General features: G+C 36.9%; 1 protein-coding gene across 1 annotated transcript; it reads right to left on the bottom strand.

Moving 5' to 3' along the window:
* Positions 1 to 589: 589 nt before the first annotated feature.
* LOC146472626 (TBC1 domain family member 12-like) lies at positions 590 to 13,217 on the bottom strand. Its single transcript, XM_085119373.1, has 12 exons — positions 12,132 to 13,217; positions 9,994 to 10,121; positions 8,314 to 8,449; positions 7,630 to 7,712; positions 6,646 to 6,763; positions 6,028 to 6,134; positions 5,497 to 5,693; positions 4,951 to 5,022; positions 4,720 to 4,848; positions 3,855 to 3,964; positions 3,372 to 3,475; positions 590 to 2,614 (listed from the first exon to the last, which is right to left on the bottom strand). Exons 1-12 carry the CDS (start codon positions 12,959 to 12,961, stop codon positions 2,403 to 2,405), a joined length of 2,226 nt encoding a protein of 741 aa, XP_084975499.1. The 5' UTR covers positions 12,962 to 13,217; the 3' UTR covers positions 590 to 2,402.
* Between the last annotated feature and the right edge of the window lie 32 nt (positions 13,218 to 13,249).

The following is a 13,249-nucleotide window of genomic DNA, read 5'->3' as shown; positions in this document are numbered from 1 at the left end:
AGAACGGGAACGTCATTTGAGGACGCGAGAGCGGGCGGAATAGTCTGGACACGAGCCGAGTCTATTTCGACTATATATGGGCATTCTTTATGCGCGCGCCGTTGCCAACTGACGTTCCTGTTCTGTTACTAAATCCGGCGCGACGAATGAGAAGGAATGACACTGGAACGACGAAATCAACCCCCCCCCCTCCAAGAACAAACAAAAAACAAGGAAAAACAAAAACAAAAAAAGTACAATAACATAAAACACACCTTGGAAGAATGTTTGATCATTTACGAGCCCGTAGATGTTTTCTCTGTCAGAAATAACAAACTTGGCTGGTCTCGATTCCACCAATCGGGTTTGACCGAACAAATCAGACTACGTACAGAGAGAATTTTCTGGGTTTTTGTTGTCCACGCATCTTGCATGCGAAAGAGATTTGGGCAAAATTTAGGCTGAGAAGTGGGATTGATAACCATCCTTCAACATTCACTTTTGGCGATGAAGCTGTTTTGCCGGCAATCCCTTTTCAAATGATCATATCTCTCAACTGTAACCAGTCATTTCTTTCAAGTGTACCAAACAATCAAATTTGACACGAACATGAAACTGAAACTATTGTACTAAACGTTTATTTCCAATGGTTTTCAAACACATATTTACATGATTTACCAGACAAAGTCCCTTTTGACTTGTTACCCTTTCATTTTAATAATACCATATATCAGATCCATTACCAAAATATTGACTCTCGATAAATGCAAATAGAAAATTACTTCAAGCAAAAGTAAGCTGCCAGTTAGATGGAGTCGATACTTTTGCACCTAAAACTAAATTAGAGTTCTTTAAAAATAATAAACTAATTACCGTACTTTAATAAAGAAAACAATCATGTAATCTATAACATTTATATATACCCCTCACCCCAGCCAAATTTAAACTTCTTGACGATCCATAACATTTTAAAGTAATCTTTATGTCCCTGAAATCTTCTGCTAACGTTACCCGGATCTGAGCAGCGCATCTGGTTGGTTTTATTTTTACTAACATGTTTTTAGCCAACCGGAAGCACTTTCTAGATCTTGGTAGGATTACCATAGCTTGTTTTACAAACGATCTTCCGTCATAGAAGCAACATCGAAGACAATCGTGAAACCAAAATACTGTCAAATGTTATACAAATGTTTGAACAAGAGTTATGTTGCAGTATATAAGAATACTCTTGACTTTTGTTCCTCTATTTTACAGCGTCAAGTTACCAAAATAGATTTTTGTAGTGAGCGGAAATGAGCGGTGATATATTATTCTTAAAGTACACTTTTTGAGTGATGTAATTCATAGTTGCCCATAATAATACGCATTTCATTCTACCTTTGAATCTAACGGTATACGGTAATCAATGCAATTTAATTTGTCTCATTATTGACTGACTCGGAGGGTTGAAGGAAAAGCCTTTGGTTTTACTCTGGGTTTTACTCAAAGTGATGGCCTTGAGACAGTTTTCCTTGTAGACATCCTGGTCAGTCAATACACTTTTTATCGTAACACCATACCTGAGCTACATTCGGTACAAAATGCCTAACTACATATTCCGAGGGCAACCAATAAATAGCTTTTCCTGTCTTTTTCGTTCACCATCTACAATGATGAGCATTTTGATTTCTGAGGTCTGAGGACGGCCAGAATTGACCTAGTTTTCAAAAACGAGACTGTAGAACTGTAAAATGCCCGCTAGTCTTATATTCTCTTTATGGTACAAAAAATACACCCAAACATCTGACAATTTATTTATTACATAGCAAATTATTGGATAATAACTTTCTGAGTGTAAAAAACTAACAAACAACACAAAACAAAACAAGAACAGAAAACAAAAAACAAAACACAAAAAAAAAAAACAAAAACAAATTGAAGGAGAGAAAGGCAACCATTCAAACAGGAGCATAAGAGGCGACATTCCTCAATATTGCATATTATTAAAAAATGACTCATTGGATAACAAAGTTCTAGGGTTTTGATTGGTTTAGCAGCCATGGTATATGAGCCATTACACCGTGCCCCACAAATGTGGGCCACAAATATACTGTTTTGGCATCCCCTAATAATGCCTGTTCTTCTCAAGATTATGAGTCAGGGAGAGAAAAAAATATCACTAAACCAGCATGATTTAGCAATTTTTTGTGGTTATTTTTAATAAAACAATTATTCCACTCTCGCTTGTTGGATATGAGGTGATTATAGTCAACTCGGCGCTACGCGCCTTGTTGGCTGTCTATCATGTTGCATCCAATGTGCAGTCGTGGAATAATTGTTAAATATTGCATGGTTGGCATATCATGTGATGAAGTTGTCATACCACATTTTAGACCAAATTAATTTCATGCGGAAGGAAGCAGTTGAATTCCCACCATATTTTTTCATTTTGTGGTTGAAGTAACATTTTTGATTTGTGCTGCGATTTCCTTTTGTGCCGCCAGTGTCTGAGTAAATTTCTGTTCCATTAAGTTAATTGAGGCAATTGTTTGGAAGAGAAGAGAAGTAGGGATGTCATCTGGTAACTTGGAAAGAAACTGACCAAGATGAATAAAATCCATTTGCAGTAAGTCCTCGCAGTAGAACTTCAGTATCCCTGAGAAACAAAGGACACATTGTGTTCATTAAGTTTACGTTAAAGCCGCCGTTACACGTTGAAACTTTTAGCTGAAACTTGTGTGCAACGGCGCTGCGAAACAAGTTTCAGCAGGCGTTGCACTGTGTAACATAGTCGGTTTCGTGAAACTTTTTCGAACTTCAGTTGCGAGACAAGTTTCACGAAAAGTAGAACCGCTTTTTACTTCTGCAACGGCTCGCAACGGTCGCAGTGATGGAAGAACAAGAGTTTCACCGTGTAACACCACAGCGCTGTTGCACACAAGTTTCAGCTAAAAGTTTCAACATGTAACGGCGGCTTAAGATACTAGCTCCAATGCTGAAAGGACCAAGAAACACAACATTTATTAAAACTGCACCCTCTCCCTCCTCTGGTAAGGACTGTTACCCTCTCCTTGTGCCCAGCAATGGCTGTGAAGAACCCTACAGCTTTACCATTTCAAGTAAATATAATTTATGTAATGCACCAGAGGTTCCTTGGTTGCCCTATCTGCTGGTGAGCAGGTAAATTTGCTGCTTTGTCATCCCCTCGCAATGCCTCCTCTTCTCAAGGTTATTATTTTGACTGTACGTGGAAATATGCTGGTTTGAATTGTGCAAACACTCATAGCTACCATGCAACCCCCAAATGTTGCCTTTGAAGATGTTAATTCAAGGCTACAGCTGTAGTACAGGGAGGTGAAAAATTTAGTCTGCAGTGTAGTCAAAAACAACTAATGAAAGAAAAATAGACTCACCAAGAGCAGCTCTGAATAAAAATGGTTCCCCGTCTCTACAGAAGACATCCCACACACGTGAGGCAGTATCCAGAGGTACGGACTTGCTAAACAATGTGAATGTCCTGAAGTGGTTCAAATTTAAACACAGTTAGTCAGAGTTCACTCAGTTTTTCAGAGATAATGCTTCAATATGAATAACAATAGAGTGGTTCAAAACTTCAAACTTGTTGATGAAGTCCTACAGCCATTCGTTTCACTGCACAAGGTAATTCAAGCTGTTGATTTGGGATAAAAAATTATCCTCACCTTTAAACACTCAGATGAACGCTACTGAGCAATACTGTCTAACCTGGCGTTCTACATTACTACTTTGAGTCTGTGTGACAAATCTGTGGTATACGTACGCGTTTTGCGTTTTTATAACATACAAAATAATGAAAAAGAGGAAAGGTTTAATTACAATGTAACAACTTAAAAAAAAATTAATATCATTGTTCTTACCAGTCAATCAAGTACATATCTGGAGTGAAGTTCTCTTCAATAAAATGCATATGAAGTGTGGGGACAAACTCCTCAAGGAACATTTCAAAGGCAGCAAAGTAAGCAATCATCTAAACAGACGACATTAAATCAAGTTAAATGAGTAATGATCATTCTGCCATTACATGATGCCAACATCCTTTTGATGGACCTTATCAAATTCACCGAGTCAAGTACAGTACAAGAGGAGTTCTACCTAAGAAATCAAGAAATGTAATTTTTGGACAAAACATCTTTAAAAGACTTGACTAAATCAAAATAAAAAAGGTCAAGAATGATGTGAATGCTTATTCCTCAAAGAAGCACGACCCACCATCTAGCACCCCCTTGGTGCCATGTAAATTGAAATAACCAACAGCCACTCGTTAGAAATACTGCATACTGTTGACGGAGGGAAGGCTGAGGGATTCACTCCATGTTTACTGCCTCAGACAAACAATACTGTTCAAAATTCTACCCAGTTTATTGATGCCAAAAAGGCAAAAATATGAAACATGAGATAAGAGCTCATGGAGGATGTTTGAGGAAAATTATGTGTGTTGTGTGTTTACCTACAATGTACAACTGGACCAAGAGCTGAGGGATTGGTTATTTGCAATTCATGCCAACCCCTACTTTCCTTCCTTTACATAAAAAAATAAATTAATTAAAATAAAAGTGTACATGTATACAGTTTGCAGCCTGTTGTTCACTAGTCTTATCTCAATATATCTTCCTAGCATTTGTCTACATGAAACCGTTACTACAGCGAACCTTTCAATAGTGGAGGTCCAAGAATGGAATGGTGTATATACATGTATTATTGGTGAGAGTACATTTTTCCTACCATGGGGTGGTCAACTCTGAAGAATGCCAACTGACATGGTTTGTTTAGAAGATTTGCAAAACAGATAAATGCATCTGATGGCTCCATATTCAATAACAACACTGCCGCAAGAAATGACATTCCTTGAACCTGACAAATGAAAGATTAATGCAATCAATGACTCGCACAGGGATGTGTAACGATGAAATATTACTGTTTCATTTAAACTTTCTGTAGCATTAGATAACTTACATATCCCACATCAGGTCGGTAGCAGGTATATGCTCCTAGAATACTGTGAAGGACATCATGGAATGGACCACCCTTAAACAAGATACATACAAATAGCACTGCATCAAATATTTACTTTCAATAAATTGTTGTTTAAGGATGGATCAGTGAAGTTGGTCTATCTGAAATGACACAGTTAATTGCAGTAACAAGATAACATCAAAATTAACACACCTTCCTTTTACAAGAAAACTGATTATCATAATTAATTTTATTTCATGCTCCCACAGGAAGATTAAAAAAAAAAACCAGGAACTGTAATGCGGGTTTACATTGTGTGAAGAAATTGTCAAGACTTGTCCTAAACACACATGAACAGATAACTGGTACTATAATACAATTCCTTTCAAGGGTTTGTGAGAAAAGGTTATTTGAGTCTTAGAAAGTTACATGTATTCAATAATGTGAGCCTACAACTTGTGGCACATACAGAAATAATAATTATTCTTAGACTACATGTATTTATTGTTTCATTGGTGTTATTTTGGATGATAGCTCAATTTATACCTCCTGAAATATACAAAGCGATGGAAATGTACGCGAGACATCCATCATGATGAGTTCGACTGTGTGGGCCTTGCTGACCACAGGGTGATCACTGGCTGGTAGCTCTGCGACTGTCTGTTGCACCTGGTTTTTCTTTTTGTTCAGTCGTGTTGTGAATAACTTTTCATATGCATGAGACTGGAATATGTCAAATAATTCTGAAAAAGAAACAGAGAAACCTATTATTGACTTCACATATGGTTTGTACCCAGGGGCTGTGGTTGTCTGTCTAGCACGATGCATCTTCTATTGCCTTGCATCATGACCAAAACTAATTTATTACATTTTCATGGTTTGTCCGCATGAAAATGAACTTAGGAGTTCCCCCAAAATGTTTTAATACAAATTACAAACTGTGAAAATACAGTAAACTTTATAACATTTTCCTGGTCTAAAATTAAAGTAGCACAAAAAAGGTCGAACTGTAAAAGATTGTTTTCTGTGCATGACGATGACAACAAACTTGTCAAGCAACACTCGGGGAGAACATACCACGAGTAATGTGAAGGTCATTTCCAATCGCCAGCTTCCAAACTTTTCCTCGCACACTTGGAGGAAGACCCTGCCACCAAAGATCTCTTGTCCTCTTGGCATGTTGCCTGTAAATAAAAATGAAGTTAAAATAAATTATTGCTGTAAAGCATTGACTATGAGAAATGAAGCAGGGTTAATAAGTTTTATAAATTATACAGCCGTGAGTGGCATTCTCACTGGAATGTCATCAACATCAAATGACGAAAGTGGTGCATTAGCTTGGCTTTGAAAACCTTGGTGATACATGTACTGGACACAAATAATGCAGTGTAGATAACTGAATTACAGGCTTGGCCAATCCTAAAAGCAGTCAACACCAATCATCAGAGATCACTGTTACATGTAAGCAGAAGATTAAACTACAAACAGCAAGGGTGATTATTGTTATGCCTTCTGGCTGTTTCTTTTTTTCTTATAAACAATAACACCCCAGAAGTAGTTATAATGTTCATGTTTTTTTTTATTGACACTGGAACCATTTCACTCTGAACTGTTCAGGCTAACTCCATGCAGCCCTTTGGTTCCTTGTATGCTACAGACCTATTAATTGATAAAAATAAATAACGTAAACCTTACATTGTTTCCCAGTTGGGTAATATCTCATTTGTCCACAAAGAGACAGCGGAAACAATTCCATCTTCTTGTTTGAACTTCTCTTTTAACTTCTTTTCTTGAAGCCTCAGATCCTTTAATTCTACAATCACAAAGACAACAAAAAATCCATTAAATGTCTCATTCAAATAAAAGGAATCTGGCAATCTCTGCTAAACAATGGCTCTTCTTGACTGAAATAACAAGGACATCCACACTTATATGCTTGCAAATAATTAAGTACATAAAAGTATCTCTGCATCTTGGATAGGATTGGTTGCCAAGAGGTTTCAAAGTACTTTTCATCTGAAGGTCAATGTTTCACACCTCAACTCTACTGTTGTTTCCTTAGACAGGGAAACATTTCTCCAAATTCTCTCCATCCAGGGGTACATGTTATCATGTATAAATGGGCACCAGTGAAGTAATACTGGGGTGGCACTGATGATTGAATGCTTTGCTTCATATTGCAAGTGCTAGTTTAAGTCCTGATTGCAAGAGCAAACAACTTTACATTACATATGTACAGTGTAATTACCTAAAGTAACTTCACTGGGCACAGGCAGACACTTTACTGAAAGGTTTAAACTAGATGGTTATGATAACAATCATATATCAGGTAACCGTTTTCTCAATTTTTGCAATTTAGTTGAGAGATAGAACTGGATGTTAGCATGTTGAGATGTATGTTAAAAAATGAAAGAGGTGAGTTTGGGTGGAGAAGCTGCACTGAAGGGTCACAATGTTCAGTGTAGCCAAAACAATATCAGAGTGGAAATCTTCAGCTGGTGCCCTATGCGACATTAGATGCAACAAAGATTGATGATGATGATATACATGGTGGTCATTGTGCTAGAACAGTCCACTTTCGTAATACTACTAGACCCAACCAAACAACTTACCACATGTGAGAGCAAAACATTTGCAAATAAAAGTTACTGTTCAGTTGGTAGTTCTCTCGCTTTTTACCTTTTTTCTTTGCCTCAGCCACCATTGCTTCATATTGTTTTCTGTGCTTCCTCTCTTCAGCTGCTGATTTTGCTGGGAGATTACTGAAAATTGGTATTAAAGAAATCATCAGCTCTACCTGGACAAACTGTATAATACTTTAGGAAATCCTCTATGATGCATACATGTATGTTGAATTTTGTGAACTGGCAATCGTAACCACAACAGACTAGTGGTACATAACCCAAGGATGGTGGAAATAAAATCATGCAACCAGGTACATGACTTGTGCATGTCTGACTGGTCTTTTCCACCTTCAAAATGACCCACACCATGACCTCCCTGGTGAATTCACTTGTAGCCAGCTGCTAGCCACATCCCTGGCAATCCAAGGTAAATTAACAATACATTATTTTCTTAACTTCTTGTTCACTAAAAATTAACAACTGATACTGCAATTGAGCCAAAACCTTTGTCTAATATGATTCAAAGTTTACTATGTATCACTGCTATTTGGAATTTCATTAATTTTCTTGAAAACACACTCAAACTAAATATGCAACAAGTTTTTTACATGATAACTTGTCTTTGTGCCAAAATAGAGCCTATTTGGAGCAACTTCTATCTTAATGTGATAGGAAGTTTACTATGTATTAATTGGAATTTCATTACTTTTCATGAAAATGCAAGTGACTGGTTACAAACCTTGGCCTGTTTTCAAAAATAAGTGCTGTTGTTGAGCTTCCAGTTGTAGGCTTCTTCTTTGCGGGAAGAAACTTGGGACGTAAGCTTGGAGGAGTCATGCAAGGCTTGTCACCAGTAGACTTGCGCTTGAAATCTCCTGTAGAGTTATAAAAGAAATTATTTCATTGATAAGTTAGGTGATGATACCTTACAACACAAAGTAAGTTTTTGTTGGTTTTAAGGAGAGAAAATATCATTTTGTGGGCAGTCAAAATGACATAAATGTACATATGCTACATGTAAATCTAACGAAAAAGTGTTATCAGGCTCATCTTCTTTAGACTGTACAGACCATAACCTTCCCCCCAAGCATAAGATTTATAGAGACCTAGAGCTGCTCTTGGACAGAATATCAAGGTTGTTACAGTAGTAAGAACAATGTCTTACTGATACCACCACTCGATTGCCATAATCACCTGATCATTCGTTAATACATGTACATTGTAGCCAGTAGCTGTCTTTTATGATCAGCAACTACAAAAGACCTTAAGATGGCCGAACACAGTTTTCCAGTATACAGGTGTTAGTAAACATTATTCAAAAACTACTTCTGAGTACCCGAAATTAGCATGGTGCAAGATTAACTAAGCAGGAATAAATTTTGATACTTCTTGTTGAACAAGGTGCTGTTGCCATGGCAATGCAGCAAGCTATTAACCGTCCATGTCGTTTTCCTTCATTTTTAGAAAATGCACTCGTTAGATTTTTTCCACTTTTTGTATCCAGAAAAACTCACAAAATACTGACATAGTGATGCTGCTTTCATTTAATTTTAACAGAGAGATCTCCTGTAAATGTTGGTTTTGCACTTTAATGTATTTTGAAGATACCCTCTGTTAGATATTGGTTTTTGTTTGTAGGGGAGTTACGCTCTTAGAGAACTGTTTGGACAAATTTCACGAAATTCTAACGAGTGGTTCCTCAGAAAACGGTTAATCTCCATTAAAACAACCAGTCACAATTTTTTGGTCAAATGCGCACGCGTGGCTTTTAATTAGGTTTTCTCAGCAAAGATGAAAAACGTGCAGAAAGGCTTAGCTCTTCATGAACTCACTTTCTTTGTTCGGTGATAAATGAAGTACATGTAGGATTCACAAACGAGAAACTAGGTTATTTTAAAAGTAAAACTCACTTTTGTGATCCATTTGGTATAAAATTGAGGGATAAATAGTATTTGCTCACCACAACCCTAGCGCGAGCTTAATAGCATCACTAACAGAATCTATAAAGTGCGCGCAAACTGTGTTCGGCCACCTTAACTTACACAAATACAGATTAACTGCTGGCTGGCTAAAGGTCCACTGCTGGCCAGTGGACCTTTGCCCTTTGGGTAGCCAAACCTTTTGAATAACTTACTTAGGGCATCAAAATAAATAAATAATAAATAAATAAATGGTTAACTGCAGTTGTGGTTCTGCCATGGCTGTAAAATTAAAATTCATTATCACAGACCCTGTGAGACCAGTTAAAACAAGTGGACTGTCCATTATAAAAGGTGTCTGCATTAAGGGGATCTGAGTAAAGAAACTTGTAGATGCTATCAGCAGGGTCCCACTGTACTGCAGATGACTTATTCCTTTTTATAGGTTGCCTCTTAAGGAACTACAAAAAGACACTCCAAGACTGATACAAAAACATCACCTCGATCAAAAGAAACTGGATGCCTGTTAAGCTCACTGTCATTTTCTCTCGCCTCTTTTGCAGGCACCTTGCCAAATAACTTCCAACCTTCAATAGACTGCTTTTCAGAAGACCTTGAAAACAAGCCTCTGCAAAACATAACAGTAAATGCTGTCATTACTCAAAATAACTCATGGAAACCTTGTTTTTCACTATGCATTTAAGTGCAGGTTTGTAAAATAAAAAGTAAAAAAAGCAAAATAGTAATTGAAGGTTTTTCTGCAAGCCCAGTGTAAAAAATAATATTATTGCTATACATTCATTCAAGGACATATGTTGGGGGTCATTCAAATTCATGCAAATTATTAACTCATCTCAAGACAAGATGGTATTCTTAAAATGATATTAGCCCTCTCAAAATAACAGATTATCTACAGCAATTGATTTGCTACTGGTGTAAAGGCACAGCCTAAGGTGAGAGTCAAATGAAGTACAGACATTACAGGAATTAAATAATATATATTTTTTAAGCTACACTGTATCTCCCATTTACATTTATGAAGCCAAAGTTTCACATGTAATGTATTGTATGGAAATGATGGTGTAAATTCTCAACACTTGAGTTTTGTTCTACAGGTACAATGCTCATTGAAATTAATTTTATACTGTTGTAGGACACGATGTTCTTGCTGGCAATGCTTCAACCCCAAGAAAAAAGTATTAATAGCGTGCGATATAACACAACAGGATATTTGATATTTTCCATCACAATATCAAGCATACTTGATATTGGAAAAACTGCAACCCTAACAACACATTTTCAAAATAGTTTAAATATCCCTGACAATGTATTGTGCCTTCGGCATAATGATCATCCAAGAAAATGAATTGCAACATTAATTTTTGGCCAAAACAACTTAAAAGTTTCTATTATTATATTCCACGCAAAATGATTGGTTACATGTTTGTCAGTTGTCAAATGGTCAATACTGAGCAAGAATATGTCTGATATCACTAACTCCACATTGAGTATTATTATGCCATTTTTGACAAAAAAAGAATACATAAATAAATAAATAAATAAATAAATAAATAAATCTTTTTTCTACAGCTCTCCCACTTTTACAAGTAAATTGTGGTAGAGAAATATGGTGAAAAAAGTAAAAGCAAAAAGCAAAAAGGCACCTTCAATCAACTTATGAATTTCTGGTTGTGTAAATTACCACCATCATTAATAACAGCACCATTCACATGCCGCCTAAAGGCTATTCTTAAACGCCAGGATATCCTCTTAGAAAATAAAATGTGAAACTGCATTTTAATCTTTGGAGTCTTAAAAGCTTCCTTGCTACTGTTAACTTCTCAACCACATTGTAAACTTGGCAGTTTTTTGAAATACAATATATTTATTACCTTAAAAAAAAACATTTCAGGTTTTTTGAGAGCACATCCTATGCTTATTGACGAAAGTGAAATCCAAACTTCGGAATTTGTTCAGAGCATATTACAACTTCCTTCTTTCTGTCAAGATTGTAAAGTACACATAATATTTTGCTCCAATTATCCACTGTGTTGGAGTTTCAAATGTCAAATGTTGAACACCATACTTCCTCATCAGAAGTATCAGATACCCAAGTGTATCTCAGAGGCTTGTACATCAGTTACTGCATGTACAATGCAGTGTTGTCGGTTGAACAAGAACCCATCACATTGTTAATGAAAATAATAACATTTACTTATTTATAAAACTTCCACCATCAATAATTCACATTTAAAATGAAGTTAATACCGTAGATAAAAAAAAGAGTAATCATAGTGAAATTAAAATAAGGAAGGCGAGGGACTGCAGAACAGAGATAGGCTCCATGTTATTATTTATAGTCTCACAGCTGTGGAGTTAGTTTTTCAAACGAAAACCTGCTTGCATATGGCTTGCCAGCTTTTTTGAGTTTGTATACAGGGATCACATGCAAAGGTTGATGAAACATTTATGAAAATCCCTGCACGTTTACTTTCAGTTTCGTTGGTACATTTTGTATTCAAATGTGCACACTGCAAAGGAATCTCAAATAACCTTGAAATGTGCACTGAACATCCTTGTACATGTACAAACAGAGCAAAATTTATATTTAAACAATGATATACAAAACGACACTCACTTGAGTTTACTTTGCTTCTGTGATTTACCACCATCTGTGTCAGTCGTAACGTTTGCATTAGAGTTAGGGCTAGGTGCGTAAGTGTTTGATGATTTAGGTATCCAAGCTGCTACCGATTCATCGACAGAAAGCCTGGAAATTTGTTTATATAATTCAGGGCTAAATCTCGAGCTATTAAGAGGAATTTCTTCCAGTTCATCATCTCTAACAGTCGAGCTAATACCACTGTCTTCGGTACAACTCGTAACCGAAGAGCATGCACTAAATTCAACATCACTGCTTGGTGACTCGGAGGTCATAGTGCTTTCCTTATCTCCGTTGTTTCTAAGCGTGTTCCCACCGGCATGAGCCCATTTCACAAAGTTTTTATCCAGCAAATCATCGGCTGAGTTTGCTTTCCGAGAGACCAGTGGAAAACCTTCATCACCGTCATCGACTGAAAGTTCCCTACGTTGATTTGAGATAAGGAGGTTTTCAGAGGAATCACTCGTGCTCGTTTTAGACACCCCGGAAGCGCTCGTTAAATTATCGTCTGCCTTGTTATCTGTATCACTTATTATTTGATTATCGCTCAATTCCTCTTCTCCAATAGTGTTATCGCTTGTTTCCTCCCAGTCTCCTTGTATTGCTTCATCGGAATTCGAAGCGAGCTTGGCCACACCAATACCTTGGGCATTCTGAGTTTCCTCAGAGTCCGAAAAATGCGAATTTTCTAACAAAGATTCAGAGCAGTACGTAGCAGTCGACTCATCCTTATTTTCTTCTGATATGTTCAAATCTTCCTCTATTTTTTCAGGGACAGCCACATAATTTTTCGCGGAGCTCAACATCGTTGAAAATATTCCGATCGTGAGGTTCAATAAGGTTTGGGACACGCCGGTACTAACTTCGACGGCTCTAATCTCATCGGGAATCCATAGATTTTTTGTTTTCCTTCACTTTAGCTTCTTTTCAAAAACAGTGGCGTGTAGCGAATCTGTTCTTGTATACTAAATCTCTTTACACGTTACTGTCGGGCAGTTCAAAAGACTAACATTCAGTACCGCGCTGTAGTATCGCCGTTCATCGCCCGCCATTATTGTTTACTCTTCGTTGTAATATAATTCCCATCATGCAAA

This window comes from Pavona decussata, unplaced genomic scaffold (assembly GCF_977016875.1).
Source record: "Pavona decussata unplaced genomic scaffold, jaPavDecu1.1 SCAFFOLD_98, whole genome shotgun sequence".
NCBI lineage: Eukaryota > Metazoa > Cnidaria > Anthozoa > Scleractinia > Agariciidae > Pavona > Pavona decussata.
This window is presented reverse-complemented; position numbering and strand designations above follow the sequence as displayed.

Coding starts and splice junctions, on each gene's coding strand:
- LOC146472626 (XM_085119373.1), bottom strand. CDS start 12,961: ATGTTGAGCTCCGCGAAAAATTATGTGGCTGTCCCTGAAAAAATAGAG. Junction 10,122..12,131: donor CAGAAGCAAAGTAAACTCAA/GTGAGTGTCGTT, acceptor TATGTTTTGCAG/AGGCTTGTTTTCAAGGTCTT. Junction 2,615..3,371: donor TTTATTCAGAGCTGCTCTTG/GTGAGTCTATTT, acceptor TTTGTTTCTCAG/GGATACTGAAGTTCTACTGC.